We start from the raw sequence: 20,416 nt of genomic DNA, 5'->3' as shown, positions 1-20,416 counted from the left end.
AGTTAAGAAAGTTAAAGTTCCAAACCAGTATCTTCTGTTGTCAAGGAAACTTTTCTGGGGGGGAAATTTCCCTGATATAGATAAGTGACATGGAGTGTGCTTTTAAACTTTGCACAGTTATGATTTTGTTGCTGCTGTGGTAGTTTTTTTGTGACCTTCAGCTTTTCTCCTTTTGTTTTGCTTAAATACCTCTTTGAAGTAATTTGATAAATATCTTCCATCTCAGACTTGTTTTATTTTTCCTGATCTTTTATAATATTATACTTGTGCATTTGTTTCTTACCTCTTAAAGTTTTGTCTTAACTGTTACCTGCTTTCTGTCTGCATCTTCCTCCTCCCCAAATTCTTTTTTGCTGTCCTGTGGTTTGAAAACTGACATGATCCAGATGAAGGACTTGTATCATAATTGATACAGTAAATACAAACATTCGTGTTTCATCCTTGGGCGCTCTTAGTCTTTCCTAATGTTTTCTTCTCTTCCAAGGATGAGTATCCTCACATACTGCTTTCTTACATTCCTCTTCTAATATGCTAAAATTAGAGAACACAAGATAGAAATTCAAGCTTTTCTTGAAGATTTCCATGTTTTTTTCTATAATGTTCATGTCTAAGAAGTGCATTTATTACAGCTGAGCAGCTGGAGTTCTGTGTCATCTTGTAGTGCTTTCTTACTGAGCCCAAATTTCATTCTGCTTTTGAAGGATTGGAAGGTTGGTAGTCAGTGTTAATTGCTTTTCCTTTTTGCAGCCACATAAAGACTTGAGGAATAACAGTGAAGTGTTGTGACACCAGTAGAGTGGAACAATGTGGCAAGATTAAAGTTTGAGCTTTTATTTATTTAGTTTTAAGCAAGTTATTGTTTTTATTATATACTTATCTCTGCAGGGCTGCAGACAAGTCTCTCTCACATGTAGAAGGCTATAATTAAATGCACCAAAATTGAAATAAGCATAAAAGGTTGCTAAGTCATCTCTTAATTATGCTAATCCTTTGGAGAGCAAAAATCTTCACATGTATTGCTTTTTTCCCTAGCCTCTTTAGAAGTCCACTCTGATTCTTCCTTTGCACTTTTCACCTTTTACTCAGTTTTCACTTGTTATTTGCAAAATTTGAGGCTTCTGTTTCTGAATGAACTGAAGTCTGCAAATGCTGTTTTGTGAAGCTAGTCATGCCAGTTCCTAGTTGGACTGAAAAGGTGCTGCAGGATAAAGCATGTCTGTATTGCCTTCTAAGCATTCCCAGAGCTGTTCTGAGCTGGACTGTGTAACTTTGAGGGGGATCATGGCAGTATTTAGTAGAATCATTCTATGAAGAAAAAGATGACTATGTCTTTTGGCCACTTGCATTACTTGTCAATGTGGATCTTCATTTCCAAACTGTTGGACACTGATGATGTCTCTTGTGCTGTTTGAGAAAATAGCAGGTGACTGACATTTAGGATGCACTTGGTTCTGCAACACCAGCTTGCAGATGCACGTACAGCTGCAGAAATTCTTTCCTTTCTCCCTTTGTGGTAGGCTTCGTGAATACTTGGGTTTTGTGAAGGATCATTCTTCTGCCACAGACTGCTTCTGTGTCAGTGGTGGACAGCCTGAAATATGAACACTGTGCTGCAGCTTGTTCCATGACCTTCGGACAGCAGTGTGCCTGAGTTTATGTGCCCTTCTGTACATCATTACTACTGTTTCTCACCTCCTTGCTTCTTTGCAGCTTAAAGTTTTATTTCTTTTTTTTTTTGTGCTGCTGCTTTGCTGTTGTGTTCTGGACAAGAAAATATTAACTTTTAAAAAGTTGCCTTAATGTAGCAATACTGTGGAAAATTGGAAGTGATAGTTGTCATCAGTGAAATTAAAGATCTTCAGAGCTAATCTGTATTATGTGAATTAAGCTTCTTCGGCCATTGTGTCAGGGATGAAAATGGTGTTGAGGAAGTTTCTTAAAAATAAGTGGTTTTGTGATTTAGTTTTTAGGACTGTTGTCCAAAGGAACAAACAACTGTAGAAAAATCTTGTAATAACTTTAATATTAAAGTTGTTAAAGGTTTTCAACTGTATTTATATTACAGTGGTTTAAGATATGTTCAAGTGGGACAACTTAAAAGTTGTAGCAAATTTCATCAATCACATTGCTTTTGGTTTTACCTTGTGTGATGCAGATAAAACTCTGAGAAATATTGAAGTTATTTGTGGTAGTTAGCAATGCAGACTGTTGAAGGTAAACTCTTTTTGGTTTTAATTTGTATAAATTAATTTTAAAAAAATCAAGTTAAAAGTACTTTATAGATGCATTCCCCACTTTTTCCCCATATCAAGTTTATAGTACACAAACCCAAAGATTGAAAGGCAAGTTATATGACGACAGCAGCTTCCTTAAGAGATGACCTTGTGATTTGTTCTCTTTGACTCAGTTCATAACACCTGTTCTTTCTGTGAAGGTAATATTGTTGTTTCTGAAATAAGAATCTATCTTTATTACCTTAATTGAGGTCTTACATTTATCTGCATAACCTGAAGAGTGGGGAATGCATTGCTGGGGTTTTTTTGCCACTAAGCTTTATAGTTTGTGGTAAATTAAATGCATCATTTTATTGAGACTTTGAAATTCTTGTAAATGTGTGTGAAGTTAATTTGTTGTAGTAGCTTTCTCACTTAGAAGTGCAAAAACATGTAAAATAGAAAACAGGCTTCTTTTACCCCCTTTGAGGAACCACATGAGTTTTTCTTTCACACAGAGCCAGTCTTTTTGTATGCTTCTGGGAATACATCTTGGCCTTACCCCATCTCTTTTCTCTCCCTCATTTGACCCTTTACTCTGAGCAATAGCATATCAATGTAGATCCTTCACCAGCTGCTCAGATGTGTTGGAGCAGTTGGGCTTTGCTTCGCCAGAGCTGTTTGGTGCTTGCAAGTGTTTGAATGGGTAGATCTGACAGAACTAATGTGAGCCAGGCTCTCTGGGGAGCTGGGATGTGCAGAGAAGGTGCTGAGAGGTAACATCAGGCTGGGATGTTGTTCTGAACCCCAGCTTTAAGCACAGCTCTTATTCTAGCTATGCTTATAGCATGCATTTTGGGAGATTGGGAAGTACTTGTTCATAAAACTGTTTGTAGCTAGAAATATTATTTGATATTACTTGGAAATAGCTTTTTCTTTCTGAGGTGGAGTGAGGGTGGGAGTGTCAAAGCCTTAGAAGAATTTCCCCTTGCTTTATGTGACCCAGCAATGGTGATCTTGTCCTGGCTTTTTGTGGGGTGGGGGTTAAGGACTGATCTTAGTCTACTATGTAGATAGTGGAAAGTTATAAGTATTTTTATTGATTAAAAAATATCAGACCAAGTGTTTTGAGTTTCAAGATAAACCACTGAATTGATTAAATGATTTTGTATTGCATCAAATGCTTTTGTCTGCTGTACTTGGTATTTTGGTTTGCTGTATAGCCTGCCTTTCTTGCTGGCAAGGAGTTGATCTGCCATGCGGTTGCCATCATTTCCTCATCACTACCTGTGGTGGTGTCGACAGGTAGATACCATGTGCTTATACTTCTTCCTTAAACACATGTTTAATGGTGCTTCCTCTAAAATGACTTATTTTCACATTCTGGTTTGCAGTTCAGGGATATCTTCAGCCATAAATTATCATCTGTCTTTTTGTGGACTCTTAATTTTATAAGCTTGTCTTGGCATTTTTAGCCAGTTTATACTAGTTCTCTTGTTTTTCCTGTTTCACTGGTGGTTATCATCATTTTGGTCCTCAGGCTAGCAACATTCAGGCTGCAAGCTCCATCCTCCCTGAGGCATAGACACCACCTGTCTGCTGCAGGGACACTGACCTTTGGCAGAGGGCAAAAAAAGTGAATCCTGAGCCTGCTTGTTGCCTGACTCTTTAGCACTGGGAAGGCATGCAAAAGAACCCTCTCTGAGAAAGCACCCAGGACAGGATTATACCCGTGAGTGTGACTGATCTACTGGAATGGTTGCCAGAGGCAGCAGTACTAATATGACATGTAATTATCTGTTTTCATTAGATGATCTCTTTCTCTTGTCTAGCCAGTTTCTATGAAGGTAAAGGCGATGTGTCTATTCCAAATTGTGCACAAACCCACTTGATGTGTTAGAGTGGCAGAAATCAAACTCTACATTTACACAGGCTCTACCACAGTTCTCTTCAAAGCTTGTCATTAAATAATAAAAGCATGGAGAATGGGATGTGTATGTGTATTCCTTTGCCTAAACAATGGGCAGCTGAAAGCCTATGGCTCACATTCTGCCAAAGGCTCGGTGGGCTTTGAACTTTGGTCTCCTTTTGATTGCTCTATTGCTGTATTTTCATTGAACCCAACAGTTTGGGTTGGAAGGGGCCTTAAAGACTTTTTAGTTCCAAACTCCCTGTCATGGGCAGGGACATCTTCCACTAGATGAGGTTGCTCAAAGCCCCATCTAATCTGGCTTGGAATGCTTTCAGGGCATCTACAGCTTCTCTAGGCAATGTATTCCAGTGCCTCACCACCCTCCCAGCAAAGAATTGCTTCCTTATATGTAATCTATATATATTCTTTCCCTTTCAAAGATGTACTCCTTGCCCTATCACTGTACTTCCTGATAGCTTCCCTCCCCATTTTCTTGCAACTCCTCTTTAAATACTGGAAAGCTGCTCTTCTCCAACTGAACAGCCCTGACTCTCCAGCCTGTCTTCATGAGAGAGATGTTCCAGTCCTCAGATCATCTTTGTGGCCTCCCCTGGATCTGCTCCAACAGGTCCTTGTCCTCCCTGTGCTTGGGGCCCCAGAGCTGGAAGCAGTACTCCAGTTGGAGTCTCTTGAGAGCAGACTGTCTTCTCAAGTTTTTGTCACACTATTGGGAGTGGTATATCCTTAAGGGTCTTTCTATATTGAAGTGGGAAATATTCAGTGGGCTCACACTGGTGGTCAGTGCTTGCTTGATTGCATAAATACCTGGTTTAATGTGTTCCAGATATGTCCTGCAATTGCCAAACAGAATTTATGTACTTTCAGAGCAGTTAATCAGGAGGGGGTTTAGCTTTGAGGACTAATTAATGACTAAGCCAGGGAAGGAAATGAGAATATAATTAGGATATAGGATTAGCAGTGCCTCGACTTACTGCTGTTCTGATCAAATGACAAAAGAAAATCTTATGTTTGCCAGAAGCCATAAGAAGGCACCATTCATAGTACTTTACTCCAATTTCTCTTTTATTTTTTCTCCATTAGGATGTCCCACTAAAACCACGAAGTGACTGCCAGGAAAGACAGTCTTTATGATTGTTTCATCTTACCTCTAGAGGAAGAACAGTAAATTTGTCATGAGCAAAGTGCTCAAAGGCTTGCTTAGCATTTCAGTTTCTGCACAAAGGTGCAGAACCTTCCCCAGTGGTGCAATATTCCTTGGCCAGCAATGGGATGTAACTGGGAAAGGAAATACTTTATCTAAAGAATTGGATTTGCCTTTTACTTAATGTTTCTCACTGGAACTGGGTGGCAGTATAAGACATTTAGCATTCTTTGGCTTGGTCATGTGAAGCTAAAAGGAGGCAAACTTACGGTCACCATTTCTGTAGTGAACTTTCTGGATTATTTTAGGGATAGAAATGAGAATATTTGGTGTAGTTTGCACTAACAAATATTTTGGATATAAATTTTTTGGTTATTCTGTTTATTCTTTTTGCTTGCTTCTCCTTAATCTTTAGAGCACTACTACACTGTGACTTTCAAGGGCTTCCTTTAAACCTTCTATGTTTCAGGTTTCATCTCTGTTATTACTAAGATTAATAGGCTAAGGTAAATAATTTACAGGCATCAGTAACTGATCCTTGATAAAATAATGGAATAGCCAATGAAGCTCAGACTTGGCCTGTCTGAAAACAAAATAAACAATTTCTGCTTTTTTAAACTTTCTTTGTTCATTTGATTTCTGTGAAGGCTGACCTTAACTTTGTTGTCAAGACTGGTGTGCAACAGTTTCCTTCAATTTTGTCTTCCAAGCATTGCCTGCCCAGGAATCTGTAAGAGTAACATCACTTGGTATGAGTTTTAGTTGTGAAGAATTGAAATGTGCTAATCAATTGTTATAAGCTGGACAGAACTGTGTAGAAGCTTTATTATGTAGTCTGTTAAGTGAAATTATTTAGCTTTTCACTAAACCACATTGCTAAGTGCTCTGCTTAAATGCCCTTTGAATGCTTCCAAGGATGGTAATTCCAGCACCTTCCTGGGCAGCTTGTTCTAACACTTGAGCACCCTTCCAGTGAAGTAGTTTTCCTTAATATATAGTCTAAACCTCCCCTGGTTCAACTGGAGGCCATCACCTCTTGCCCTGTCACTTGGTACCTGGGAGAAGAGACTGAGCCCTACCTGGCTACACCCTCCTTTCAGGCAGTTGTAGAGAGTGCTAAGGTCTCCCCTGACCTTCCTTTTCTCCAGGCTAAACATCTCCAGCTCCCTTAGCTGCTCCTTATAAGACTTGTGCTCTAAACATTCACTGTTGCTGTTCTCTGGACTCAGTCCTGCACCTCAGTGTCCTTGTATGCTGGGCCCAAATCTGGACACAGGATTTGAGGTGTGGTGTCATCAGTGCCGAGTACAGGGAGATGATCACTACCCTGGACTTGCTGGCCATGCTTTCTGACACAGACCAGGATTCTGTTGGCCTTCTTGACTACCTGGGCATACTGCTGGCAAGCTGGTGAAAAAGGAACTTGCTTCTTTTCTCTGTAATTCCTTTAGGCACCAGTGTGCTGCACATTTTTGGATGTGTTCTCATCTACTTGGTACTAGTGATGCCACACCTAGAGTACTTGGTCCAGTTCTGGGCTCCCCAGCTCAGGAGAGATGTGAACATACTGAAGTAAGGCCCATGATGATGATGAAGGGACTGGAGCATTTCTCCTGTGGGGAAAGACAGAGCTGGGACTGTTCAGCCATGAGAAAAGGATCAGAATCCAAGGGATGCTACTGAAGTTGATAAATATCTGAAAGAATGGTGCAAAGAAGGAATGTTAGGCTCCTCTGAGGCCATTGAAAAGACAAGAGGCAAGGGGAGCAAACTGAAACACAGCGAACTCCATTTTTGTTAAATCCTTGTCTTGGGTTGCTTAGAGAGGTTGTGAAGTCTCTGTCACTGCAGATGTTAAAAGTCTGGCTGGATATGGCCTTGGGCAGCTTGCTTCGACTGGGGAGCTGGATTAGACAAATGAGCTCCAAAGATGCCTTCTGACCTCTACCCTGCTGTACTTTCTACAGAAACACTTCAATCAAATTTTTACTAAGCTTTTTGGGAACAATGCAAAAACCAATGGATTCATACAGGTTAATTGCTTGCTTAATCCTTGAGACAGCCACATGAAATTGCCAGAAATCTTCTATTGATATTACAGTGATTATAAGAACCACAAAATTGCAATGAGTATATAAACCATACATGCTCATTGTTTTTGGTCTAGAAATCTTGTTCCGAGTGATAGTGCATTAAGACTTTGTAAGGACACTTCTTTACTTTTTTCCTTAATTTCTGAGTTAATTATCATTGTAAAGTTTATTTTTTATTACCTTTTGTAGATGAAATACAACTGTGAAAACAAGTGTGATTTTTTTGTTTTGTTTTGGTTTTGTTTTTGTTTTATTTAAGGCTAGATTTCTAAATACTGTCAGATGTTTGAAGCAATCAAATCCAGAAAGCTTCTGGAAGGAAACACCTTGCTTGTGCATATCTCGAATGCTCAAGGTGTTATGTTATGGTTGTCTTCTACACTGGACTGCCAGGAAAGACTTCAATTACATGGGGTTGTAAATTCCATTTTTTTTTTTTTTTAATTAAGTCTAGTCTGCACACTGCTGTCACTGAAATGGGTCCTACACAGTCTGTGTCTGGAGATGCTTGGTTAGCTTCCTTTCAGAAACATCTAAATAGCATTTGTGTAATATTGAAAGTGTTAACAGCATACAGTTTTCTGAAATCCATTGATTTAATCCATTTTCACAAGGAAAGTAGGATACTCTAATTAAACTTGTCTTCCCATTTTTTTTTTCCCTGCACAACTAGTTCAACTTGTAGTAATTAGTGGAAGTTTAATCCAGTATTCATAAACGTAATTGTGTTTAATTAGCTATAAAGCTAATTAAGCAGCTAGAGGTTGTGTGAACATACCAGTCAATATATGCCAGTCAGCATGTCCATGTGAAGGACAACCTGGTGCATACCCAGCTACCTGTAGCCTCTGCCTGTGTGCTGGGATGGAGTGGGAGTTGTGAGAGGCCAGAGAAGAGGTGGGCAGGAGCTGGCACTAATGGGGCATCCACTGATATGTAGAAGGCCAAGCATTCTTCTATTTAGGAAATTGGAGCGTGTAGTTATGTGTAGGAGCCAGGTATTACTATTTAAATCTCAGGAAAAGGCTTCTGGTTGTGATAAGCTGTTGACCTAGAGTGTTTTAGAGAAGAATGATGATAGAGTCTAGGCTGTTGGGCAAAAGAGAGGAAGCTCTGAAGGGGTGGATCAGGAAGGCTTTTAATATTTGGAGTGAAAAGACAGGGAGTGAGAAGGATTTAGGATTGCAGCCTTTGGGTTGTTGGAAAAGAAAAATAGGAAAACTGCAAATAGGAAGACTGAAAGAGTTGGGAGAGAAGAGACACTGGTATACAAGTGGGCAGACATATTTAGTGTCGAGAGTAACTTTTCAGTGCTACTGCCTTTACCTATCTGTCATGGAGAATAAAATAACATTGTCTTTCTTACTGTGAACATTGTTTCCTGAAGGTGTTCAAACAAGGTTGTTTGTGATGTCTGCCTGATTTGAAACTCTGTCAGAACTAGAAGAGAAAACTATTTGCATATGTACAGTTTATGGCTTGGCTTCCTTCTCTGTCCAAGCAATCTTGTTTACTTGTGCCTGTGCAGGGTCTCTGACATGTGTTGTCTCTGCTTCCTTTCTGGTATGCAGATGGGCTTTTTGTGGGGATGGCTCTTCTGTTATGCAGAAGATTATGCTGGTTGATCACAGTGATCCCTCCGACCTTATATCCTGTGAATCACCTCCACAAGTGCAAGTGAGCCTAATAACAGTTCTAATTTGGGCACAGAAAGAGGAGCAGATGGCTAACACCAACTTGTGGATTCCATTTTCTTTATAACTACTTGGACATTCAAAGACCTAATCTGTGCTCATAACAAAACCAGCTGTAGTAAATCTACTTTGTTCATAAATTTACTTTGTCTTTTCTTCTTTAAGTGCCTTCCTGTGTGTTGCTTAGAAACATCTTTGGTAGATTTTGGGCAGGAGTTATCTGCCTTTCTCTTCTCTTTCCATGCACTGGGCAGTTAGTGAAATATATGCTCAAATGTGTTTGTATTGTATGTGGCAGCTTCACAGGACTGTCTTGCACAGGGAGCTGGGGCTGCTCGGTTTGACCTGGTATTAGGGACCCATTGCAAGCTGTTGGAGTGACATGTGGGGTTTCTGGCTCTGGTGACCCTCTGGAGCAGCCTTGTGTACTGCCTGCAATTCTGGAGCAGCAGATATTCGGGGCACTGCTTACAGCTCTTGGGTTTACACTGTCATCCCATGAAAACAGCAGGATCACTGGCTGAGCAGCGTGGGCTGTCAGGCTCCGTGTTGAGCATTATTTCTGTCTCCTGAGAGCTTGGTTATCTATACCTCCCTTTTAATCATCATTCCAATGTGCTGAGACCACAGCGTGGTGTGTTAGGTTGCTTTTGTTGGGAGGTATGGAAACAGCTATTTTAATATTCCTTCAGCTGTGAGGATGCCTTCGTCTAGGTTATCAGTTGCTGGGGGATTTTTTTGTTGTGAAATAAACACAATTTAGCTTAAACTTACACTACACTTTGGTGAGAACCAGAGGGTGGTCCTCATTACACTTGTCTGTGGCGTCTGCTATTGGGAAATGCTGGGCAATGAGGTGCATGACTTTTCTTTTTGCATGATTTTATTTTTTATTTTTTTTTGCTAATGCTTATATTTTCATAGCTTGGTCTCTACAGAAAACTTAGTTTGGGAAACTGCATTTTGTGTGCCAGTTACTGTAGGCAGATGTTAATTTTTTTTTTGTTTGTTAGGCTATTAATATAACTCTGGGTTTGCCCAACTGCTGAAGTTTGGAGAGAGGAGGAAAAGGAATGAGGGAAAGCTTTGTGCATACCACTGATTGCAGAAATTAAAATTGCAGCACAAAGGTGAAAGTTTAGAAGCAAATTATGTGTTGCTGGAGCTATTTTTTTTTCTACCATGGTGTTGCAAGAGAAGAGAAAATCTGCAGAACAATCTCAACTTTTGCTTTTTATTCCTTTAACAAGACTTAACTTATTATCTTCCCCTTTCCCCCCCAATCTTTAAAAAAGGCCCAACCCAAAACCTGCTGATAAAGATTATTCTGTGTTGATAAAGTCAGGGGCCAGTACTCCCAGTGAGCTCAGGGGTGCTTCTGTGAGCTCGGTGGCCACAAACTGGTGCTTCGTGGCTTGCTCGACTTTTTGCTTCTTTCTAACAGGCATAAAAACAGTGCTGGTTTCCATGCTAAAATTTTAGATGCTTATTTTGTGTCTTTTGCTGTATGAATTAGTCTGAGTTAGACAAAAAGATAGTTGCTTTCAAAAGGCTTTTTCTGTCCAGAAATACAAACCTTACACCTCCTTTTTGTTACTGTTGTCAGGGTTTCATAGGTGTGCTATTCTTGGGTGGGGCGGTATCTGCGATAGATACTCCCGATTGCCTAAAGGCTTAGGCAAAGAGATGTTTCTAACTTCCCTACATTCCAAGTGTCTTAATTGAAACCCACAGGCTAATTCCTTCTTTTATTTCTAAATTCCTTTGCTGAGAACCTAAATAACGAGGTGGTGAAGGCAAATTTAAGTCTTCAAATGTGAGATGACTGACCCTTGGTAACTGTGCTGAAGTGGTTGGGCAATTTCTGTGCTTTATTTGCCAATCAAGTCTGTGCTTCTCCAGGGCATTTTCATTATAGTGCTGTTCTGCCAGCTGTTTTGGGTGTGATAACTTCTGTCTTTCAAAAGCTAAATAATGCAGTTCTGTCATGCAAGCATGTAATGTGTTTTGGGGAAATAAGGAAGCTCTTTCAGCATGAAACAGAGGTTGAGTAGAGGACAAACCGCAATTCAGCGAGACTTTTGTATTTACCTCTATTTTTAGATAATTTTTTGCTCTCCAACACGATATTCACCAGGTAATAGATCGGCTTTGAACTATGTTTTCAGGGTGCCCCAAAGGAAATTAAAGGACAGTGTTGTGGGTAGAGGAGGTATGTAAGGCTCCAAAAGAGGCTGTTGGGGGCGACTGAGTGCCGGGACACAGCCTGGGCATCTGATCCCAGGGCTCTTTCCAGTGTGCTCTGGTTGGGTGGACATAGATCATCCTGTGTAACAGGAGCAGGCTTCTGCAAACAGGCATCCGGGATAGGAAGCTTTTCTTCTCTCTTTTGTCATCATAAGAGTTTAATTTTGTGTGTGTATGTGTTTAGGTTTGTTTTTATTTCCTCTTAAAGGAACAAACTGTTCTGACATTATCCATTACCAGTCCATTAAGTGGCTGGAGGGCAGGCAGAGCCACATTGGCCAGAGGAAACAGTCGGTAGGTAATGGAGCAGAATTTGGCCCTGAGTCAGTCCTTGGCTTTTATTGTCAGGCTGCAGCAGTGTGAAAGGAAACAAATGTTTTAGCAGCTTGGTGAATTTGTTTCTCACTGGGCTGTAACTTGCTGACATTTTTAATGTCTTGTGTTAGAAGTTGACTGGCTGGGTTACTGTGTGCTTTGCTGAATGGCGATATTGTTTTTTGGACTGAATGTAGCTAATTTGTTTTCTGAATCCTAATGTCAGCCTCCGAGTGTTAACCTTACAGATTTGTAGGAATCTATAGAAAATTACTTTGAGGGATAAAATAAATTGTCAGTATTGCTATCAAAGCAGCATTTCAGGTTGTTGTTTTTTTGTTGTTCTTTTGTTGCTGGCTTTTTTTTTTTTCCAGAGGTTTAAGCAAAACCTTGACAAAACTGTAGCTGTAATGGCCAGCTACAAAAATCCTAGTTTCAGAGGCTTTTATAAAGCAAACATAAAAGCAGAGCCTGACTGGCAAGGGTTGTCTACATATTTTATAACTGGCCAGGATGTTGTAGGAAGATGGGAGTTGTGGCGGTTCTCATTCCTTGCTTAAGACATAGAAAGGATGCTCTGCTCCTTAGGGAGTAGTAGGGGTACATACATTAATATTCTTTCATTCACCAAGTCTTTTATCAAGACTAAGTCGTTTGTATTTATGTGGGTTTTGGTGGACTTTTTTCCTTCCCCTTCCTAGAAAACCGTCCTTTTGAAAGGAGAGAAGAGGGGCTGGATTTTTATTTAAGTGTCCTGTGTGCTACTGCAGGAGCACTGCCACAAACTGGACTGAGGTGTTGGGGGGCAGCTGTAGGAGCAGGCCTGCTGAGGGAGTCCTGGCAGGCTGGAGCTGGGGAATGCTGAGGAGAGCTGTCACCTCCTGCCATGCATGTGCTTGGGAAGGGCTGAACCCTCCAAGAGTGGGGTGTGTAGAGCTCCTCCTCCTACTGCGCAGGATTTATAAATCCAGGACCGTTTTCATAACTGTTGCTCTCGTTTTATGTGGTCATACAACTCTTTTTGGCCTCTCCATTCTTTGCTTTTGTCATATTAAGAGAATGTGATACCTCAAACTGTGGCAATTTGTGTCCCAAGCAGGTTTTTCAGCTGTAGCCTTAAAGAAGCCCAGAGTTGAGGTTTTATTTTAGGTGGATATGAACAATTCCATACAGTTTGTTTTTCAACTGTCATGACACTTCATTTCTTACCGATGTGACTTCTCGTATCTGGACTGACTGAGCTGTAGCCACTATTCTTTGCTGTTAGATAAAACATACCTGGTTGTTGATTTCTGTTTGTAACAGCTTTTTGGCTAGATATTAGATGTGAATAATGGGTAGTGCCAGTTTCAGATGCATGTTGAGCCAGAAATGAGAAGTACTGAGGTCATCTATATAAGAAATCTTCTGGTTTTATTCTGGTTTTTTTTTTTTTGTTTTTTTTTTTTTTTTTTTTTTTTTTTTAATCTGGATTTTGTAGATAAAACTTTATTGTACAACAGTCTCAATTGCTGCTGAGGTATATGGTCTTGTAAGTGGTGCTTTTTAATCATAATCTGATATTGCTTCAGAGTGCATACATTTTCCTAATTGCATGAAGTAGAAAATTTGAGTTGCAATCAGGCTTTTCCTATGGCTTCGTTCCAAGTACAGGGACAGTTAGTCTGAACACCATTGTGGTTTGTTGCTTTGTGGTATGGATTCTGGAAAAATTGGTGCCAGCTGCCACCAAGAGGTCCTGCAAGAGAGTGTTCCAGACAGCAGCAGGCTGTGGTCACCTCAAGGGTATCTCAAGACTGGTCTGCCAAGAAGCTGGTGGAGTCTTGAAGGGCTCCTGATAGTGGCTGCAGCTGTCCAACAGTTTGCCTGGTATAAGGCACTGACTGCCCTGGCCGTGGTTTGTGCAGGGATTTGGAGGTTAAAGCCTTTGACAGGCTGCATATGTGTATTTTCTTGTCTCCAGCAAGCAGAAATCCATACTGGATGAACCTCCCTTGCCTAGTTTGGCTGTCAGCAGTTATTTCACTGTCATTTAAGTACAGGTAATGTAGCACAGGCTCACCTTTAGCAGTGCTTGGTGCAATTTACTCAAGATGTGTCCTGTGATACAGGCAGGAACGTCTGTCCTGTGCAGAGGTGACTCACCTTGGTTTAGTGGGACAGGCTCTGTAAAATTGCAGGTGGCTCCTAAATGGCTTCCTTAGACATCCTGGGAAGCTGCCTTCTCTCTGCACTGCTGGAGGCCACTGCTCCTCCCTCTGCTCTGACCTACAGGCACTTGCCTGCCCTTTCTCCTTGTCCTGCTGGGTCCTTCTGGCTGTCTCCCTGACCCTAGGTGGTGGTACTTTGGTGTCACATCAGCAGGGCAGCTGAAGGGAAGGGCTCAGCAGCCCTTCCCACACCTGAGCTGAACTTGCCTGTGACTGATCACTAACAGGGCTCTGAACCCAGGTGCAAAAACAGGCTGAGAGTGGGTAAGGCTGCCAGTGCTTCAAGGGTTGTCCCAGCAGCTTTGCTACCACAGTTGCTGTGCTGTGTACTGAAGGAGGCTATTATCTGCATCAGAAGCTTGAATAAGGCCTCAGCACCTTTTGGAGTAATGCATTCAGGCAAAAAGGTGTTGACAAAGTCTGTTAATTAAAAGCCCATGGTTTCATAGGTTGTTTTTCACCAGATGGGAAGCTTGTGAATTTTATGCATCAGAAACCCGCTTGGGAGGTGCTGTGAGGCTGATTCTAATGCAAAGGAGCTGCTGTGGTTACTAGCAAAGGCAAAACATTTGTGTGACTCTGCAAGTACCAAAGTGTTGTGGATAGTTTAACAGCTTTATTGACAGATAAGGCAAAATTCTCCTACTTCCCAGGACAGTGTTTAATGTGATCTGTATTGAACAATCTAGGATTAAGAAGAATGCATTTTCACTCATCGATTTCTTATTCTCTCTCTCCAGATGAACACAATGATGTACAGAAAAAAACCTTTACAAAATGGATAAATGCTCGGTTTTCCAAGGTAATGTTGGTTTGGATGTACTACTTTATTTTGTTCACTGTTTAGAATAATTTTGGTTAAATATATTTTGCTATTACTCTTGTTGAATACTCCTAGAAAAATGTTAGTGTGTAGTGAAAACAGATAAAATAGTGTAGTTTGTTTCCCGAGTTTCCTCATGCACATAAACATTTAATACCATGTGTTAAGAAAAAAATGAAATATTCTATTTGTTAATATATAAAAATAGTTATTTGCCTGAGCATGTCTGTTTGGTTTTGTTTAGGTTGGGTTAGTTTATTTCTACATGCAGTTTTCAGAGTGCATTGCAGCAGATTTTGAACCTTTTATCACTGTGTTTACTCTGTTGCTGAGTCAGCTTTGCTCACTCTGCAAACCTCTAGTTGAAGCCACCTGGTGTTGCTACTTGAGTCTTGACTGAAATTTTATATAATTACTTGCTCTTTTTGAATTTTCTTTGGCTCTCATGCTGTACATTGCTCATTTTAATTCTCTTTACTGGCTTGAAACTTACTGAGGATCTTTCATGGTTTGGGATGATAAAGGAAGTGAAGTTTGTTTTGGAATGCTATTTAAAGCCTGCTTTTTACACTGTTCTGCTGATAGGGAAAAATGACTCTTTGCCAGGAGTGTCTGTGAAAAGTTTTCCGACTTCATAGCTTGAATGTGTGAAAGAACCTGGAATATTATCAGGGAAAACTCATGGGTTTTTTTCTACCTACTATGGTGCTGCAAATGGGGTAACTACTATTTTGTGTGCTCTTTTTGAAAAGCAGCATGTGTGTGAAATCCTGAAAGTAGATATAAATGGAACAGGATGCATTTTGTTGTGTTTGGTTTTTCATTCTTTTCCCCAAATAAAGCTGCAACAGTGCTTTAGCAATGAATGACTGCTTCTGGAGCGCTGCCCTTCTGAAGTTCTTGATCAGTAATATAAGGAATTTTTATCTTCCTTTGCTTCCTGTGCAACAGGACACTGGGCAATGCAAGGCTTGTGGCCTTGGTTGAATCATTTTGGCTTAGGTTTGTTTTGGTTGAAAGCTGATATCCTGCACTCTTCATCCAGTGCATTCTTGGCTAGTGTGCTCTTCAGAGGAGGAGTGTGTGTGGGTAGCTGGTTGCTCTATGCTCAGCTTTTCAATGCTGCCCAGAGGAGTGGTGGTCCTGCAGGAGGAGAATTAGGCAGGGCAGGATTATGTAAGGAAAGAAAATGTGGCGAGAAAGAAAGGACTGACTGTAGTCCTGTAGCTGGCATGAGCATGGAAATGACAGTGATATTGAGAATGAATGACAGTCATGCTGACAATATGCCAGGTGACTTATCTGTGAGTGCTGTGGGCATTGTATTGAAGAAGGTAAAATTGTTTTCAGGATTGCTCCTAAAATTGTTCCTGGATTTCTCTAGAACGGGGTATGGTCAGATACTCCTAGAATTTGAATTAACTGTAGCTTCCTCACTCTGTAACTTCATGTCCCATTAAACACCTGAAGCTATGAAAGCCTTGTTAATGATTAAAGAGACTCCTTTAAAAGGACATACTCCCAACTGCTGCATGCCCAATTCCAACTTGAGTGTGGCTATTTCGGCATGGCAAGGCACATATTTATGAAGACTGGCAAGTTCAAATTGCAAATGGAAAATGCAAAAGGAAAATGATGGTGTTAAGTAGAAATTATCTCATGTAAGAGAGTCTAGTTTCAGCTGTACCTTAAAAATAGAAAGGGACTGATTTCAGTCCTGTCATGTTAAAGTTTTGTAATGTACCAAGTCGTTTGAGTTGTTTAAAATTCCTTTCTTGTGAACTAGATTGATTTAGCTGCTTAGTAGGGTAGAGAGATTTTAGAAATTGGTTAAATGTAATCTGACTTAAATTGCAGAAAACAAAATGGTAACTTAGGTATTTTTTGTGTAATTGCAAATTTCACTCCAAGAATTTTACTTGTTCTTCCATGTTAATTATATTGTACTTGCCCTTCATTTAAACAAATAAAAAGTAATCTGTTAAGCCTTTGTAAACTAGCTTAGCATATCAAAATCGTAAAATTGCAATTGCATAATGCTGAGTTTGGTTTAAGTAACTTCACTAAGATTTTACAAAGGATCTAGAAAGAGAGCTGTGTCTTTCCCTTCTCTCATCAGGGAATGGGTAGGTGAATTAAACACTTCAAGTATCTCAAGTGTGCTGTGAGGTGCCTGCTTCGGTACCCTGGTGGGTGAGATAAGAGTTCTTGGTGTAGTTACCAGCACAGTAACTTGGTTGTGCACTCTTGATTTAACCTGTGTTAATAAAGGCTAAAATGATGCCTTTATTTGTGTATGTTGTTAGAAATCAAGGCAGAAACATTTAAAGTGGATCAAGTCTTAAGGTCAGTAAATGTGCTCAGCCAAGACTCAGTGCTCCCTTAGTCATACCATAGGAGAACTGTACACACCACAACTCTCAAGCCTATGATGGCTGTGTACTAAGGATATTTTGTTAAAATTAAAGGGAATAAAAAGTGTTAGGGAAATAGTCTGTTACCAAGCTTTAACCAATAGGGAAGTTTATACTCAAATAAATATTGAGGCAGAGCATTTCAGCACATGTTTATAAAGCCATGTGATGTTTCTACTTACTGTATTTTTTCCATTGCTCTGTCCAGTCTAGTTTCAAGAGTTGGGTTTAGCTGTTTTCCTGTGGTGTAGCCTTACCAATTAAAGCATCTAGTTGTATGGATAGCTGATATACATTCTTTACACTATGTAGATTTGTTTTCTATCCCTTTATCCCTTTCTATATTAATCTTCATTAATACTTACCAGTTCGTACATATGCTATTTTCAGAACACCTTTCTGCAGTGTAAAAGTGCTATTTTGTCACAGTGGTTTTTAGCCACTGTAAATAAAGGTAAACATCAGAACTGGCTACTAATTTTGAGTGCCCAATCTAGGACTTTAGCTAAATTATCCCAGAGGATTTGACATTTCTTTTGAAATTTTTTTAATATAAAACAGAGCTCGATTCTTATGAAAGAATTCAGAGGGTTCATCTCTTCTGCAAACTAAATCAAATAATCCAAAATATCTAGTTGGTTTTCAGATGGAACTTCATCAGCATAGAAAAGGGACTTGAAGATGATTATGCCTGTGTCAGCAAGGACTGGCTTTAATGATCTAAAGAAGTCTCTTAATCTAGCACACAGTTAGTAATTGCATGTAAAATTGTGTTTTAAATTATTCCAATGAGTTGCAGGGGAACTTCTGGCTAACAGTGGAATTTGAATTCAAGTCTGGAGGATAATTTAATGCTCCAGTTGCCATATGTTATTTGTTTCACATAAGTAAAGTGAACAAAGCATTTGTAATCAACCCTAGTTTGTCCAAATATCTGAATAGCTTCAATCTTTATCTACTTACATGTTTTATCAGAGGCCTGGGATTTTTAACTGCATCTCACAGATCTCTGATGCTTCAGCTTTTAATTACAGAGCAAAGTAGTTGGATGCTTGCATTTGCAACTCCAGAAGGTTTATAGAAACTTGATAGGCATGTTAAGGAATTCAGGAGTCTTGTGTTCCACTTTAGAACCTTGCAAGTGTAATTCTTTCTGCCCTATTTTCTTTCTTTACTTCTACTCTATGACCCTGTTTGTGGTTTGTTTGGTTTTTTTCCCCTCACTATTACACCCTCTCATGTCAGAAACCTTGCCTGCCTGGCAAGTCCTTGCAAATCTGGAGTTTGGCTGCCCTATTTCATATCCACTTTTGTCTTTTTCACAATACATTTTTTTTCCCCATCAAGACCCAGTTTTTCTTTTTAAAGCTCCAGACCTGCTCCATCTGCCCTTTATTTCCCCTTTCCTACCTTTACAGGATTTGATGCTTGTGTGGTCAGTCCTATTTTTGCATCTCCCTTTGTCTCAGTGGTACTAACCTTGCCCTGCCTTTACTGTCTTGCAGGATTTGGTCTTTGCTGGCTTTAGCTTTCTCATTTTCCAGGATGGTACTTTTCCAAGTTTGCTTTCAGATTGGTTCCTCTCCTCCTCTGCTATTCCTGAAATTGGCAGGTGGAACACAGTCAGCACAAGAAACATGACTCCCTAACTTAATTTAGACCCATGGAGTCAGGTCCGTCACAGCCTGTTGGAACTTAGTGCTGTCACTCACTAGAGGAAGTTTACAGATCCAGCGTTGGCAAACTGAAGCTCTGTCTTTTTACCAAAAACTTGTTCATGGTGTTTGGGAAATTTTCCCACAGGGATGGCAAAAAAAGCTGTATTGCTAGGAAGGTTGCACTCTGCAAAAAGAACATAAAAGCCCAAAGATTTGTGGTATTCAGTGAAAATGACACTAGACTTCCCTGCCTCTCAGTTATAAGTCTTGGATATGGAAGGCTGTTGAATGGAGCCAGCTGGAGCATTGTTCCAAGGTGTCAGGAACTGCGCTCAAAACCCTTGCATGGCTGAGCACTTGGCCTCCCTTTCCTTTCCATCATGTGTTCCCATTGCTTTCCAATCCAAGCTCAGTTTATTTATTTTTATTTTTTTTTTTTTATGTACAGAAACCTTATACAGTCTTATTTGTGGATTTGCAGTGTTCTTGCTGCATGTATTTGTGATTCTGCTCTTCCAGGTCCTGTGCTAGTGCCCTGACATCTGCATTGGCCAGCATTGACAGAGCTTGGAGCCAGGCCAGGATCTGCCAATGTGAATAAAGCCAGACATCCTGCACTTTTACAGCATCTTAAACTCTTTTTTCTATGCTGTGGTCTTCTAAAAATGTATTTCACATTAGAGTTTAGAGTAAAGAAGAGGCAGAGGTGCAGCTTGGGAACAGAATGCATCCTCCAGGGCTGAGCTCCAAGTTAGCCTTTCAAAAGGCAAGTGCTCTGTGTGGGGCTCCTGTGCATTTCCTCTCCTGGGAGCTGTTCTGTCCCCTCCCCTGGGAGGACACCAAAGGGATATAAGAGAGGACAGACCAGTAGGAGAACAAACGAGGTGTACTTAGAGTGCTTTGGAGTGTTGTGGCTTTATATGCATCTTAAAACTGAAACAGCTAATTCCTCATTATACCAGGCGTTAATTAACTTGTTAATTGCAAACTCATCTTTTAGCTTTTTGTGTGGCATGCTGAATAGATGTTTTCCTCCATTTCTGCTCCTTAATTTTCTTTCTTCTAAGGATTGTTTTGTCATAATAGTAAATGTCAGGTCCTGTACTTCTGAAGATATTTTGTAGCTCCACTGCTGACCCTTAGCAACTGTGATAAATCTTTTTAAAGACAAAATGATACCTATTCATGACAATTAATTTCACATGACCCAAGATACCTCAGGTCAAAGACATTTCAGAAGTGTTTTTTTGGGGGGGAAAGGAGGATTACAGAGTTCAGTGTATTAGTCATGCAACAAAAGAGATCAAAAAGATTGATTAGGCAATTTTGTCTGTCCAAGGTGACATCACCTAAGATGCTGCCTAGTCCTTCTTGCAGCTCAGTTTTTGTGGTGCAAGCAAGGAAATACTCAATGTCTGGTGAAATATTCTATGGTCTAATTGCTTCTAATATTTTTCAATGCTGAATTAAACTGTAAAAATGTAATTTCACTCAAGGATAGCCAAGGCTTAAAAAGCAACAGCCTTGGTAGAAAAGAAGAATAATCTGGGTAAATAGAATTAGCATTTGCATGAGCTGGCATTGAAAAAATCAATTTTTAGTTTACTTTTTTCTTAGCCTCTTTATGAGAAGACCAAGTAAGTCCACCTAGGCCTAGGATATGTATTAGCCAGGA

The 20,416-nt window shown here is 40.1% G+C and overlaps 1 protein-coding gene across 6 annotated transcripts in view; it reads left to right on the top strand.

The window, feature by feature from the left end:
- The window catches only part of UTRN (utrophin), a gene marked incomplete at its 3' end in the record, with an annotated part of 340,309 nt that overhangs the window by 41,570 nt on the left and 278,323 nt on the right, over window positions 1-20,416 (top strand). For all 6 annotated transcript variants that reach the window (XM_083856272.1, XM_083856271.1, XM_083856273.1 and 3 more), the window contains exon 2: window positions 14,587-14,648. In XM_083856272.1, coding sequence (XP_083712398.1) covers window positions 14,587-14,648 — 62 coding nt within the window. The remainder of the gene's footprint in view (window positions 1-14,586; window positions 14,649-20,416) is intronic.

The sequence above is a fragment of the Zosterops lateralis genome (genome assembly GCF_965231275.1).
Source record: "Zosterops lateralis genome assembly, chromosome: 3".
Classification (NCBI taxonomy): Eukaryota; Metazoa; Chordata; class Aves; order Passeriformes; family Zosteropidae; genus Zosterops; species Zosterops lateralis.
Note: the sequence above shows the minus strand (reverse complement) of the source record. Positions and strands in the feature narration are given on the sequence as shown.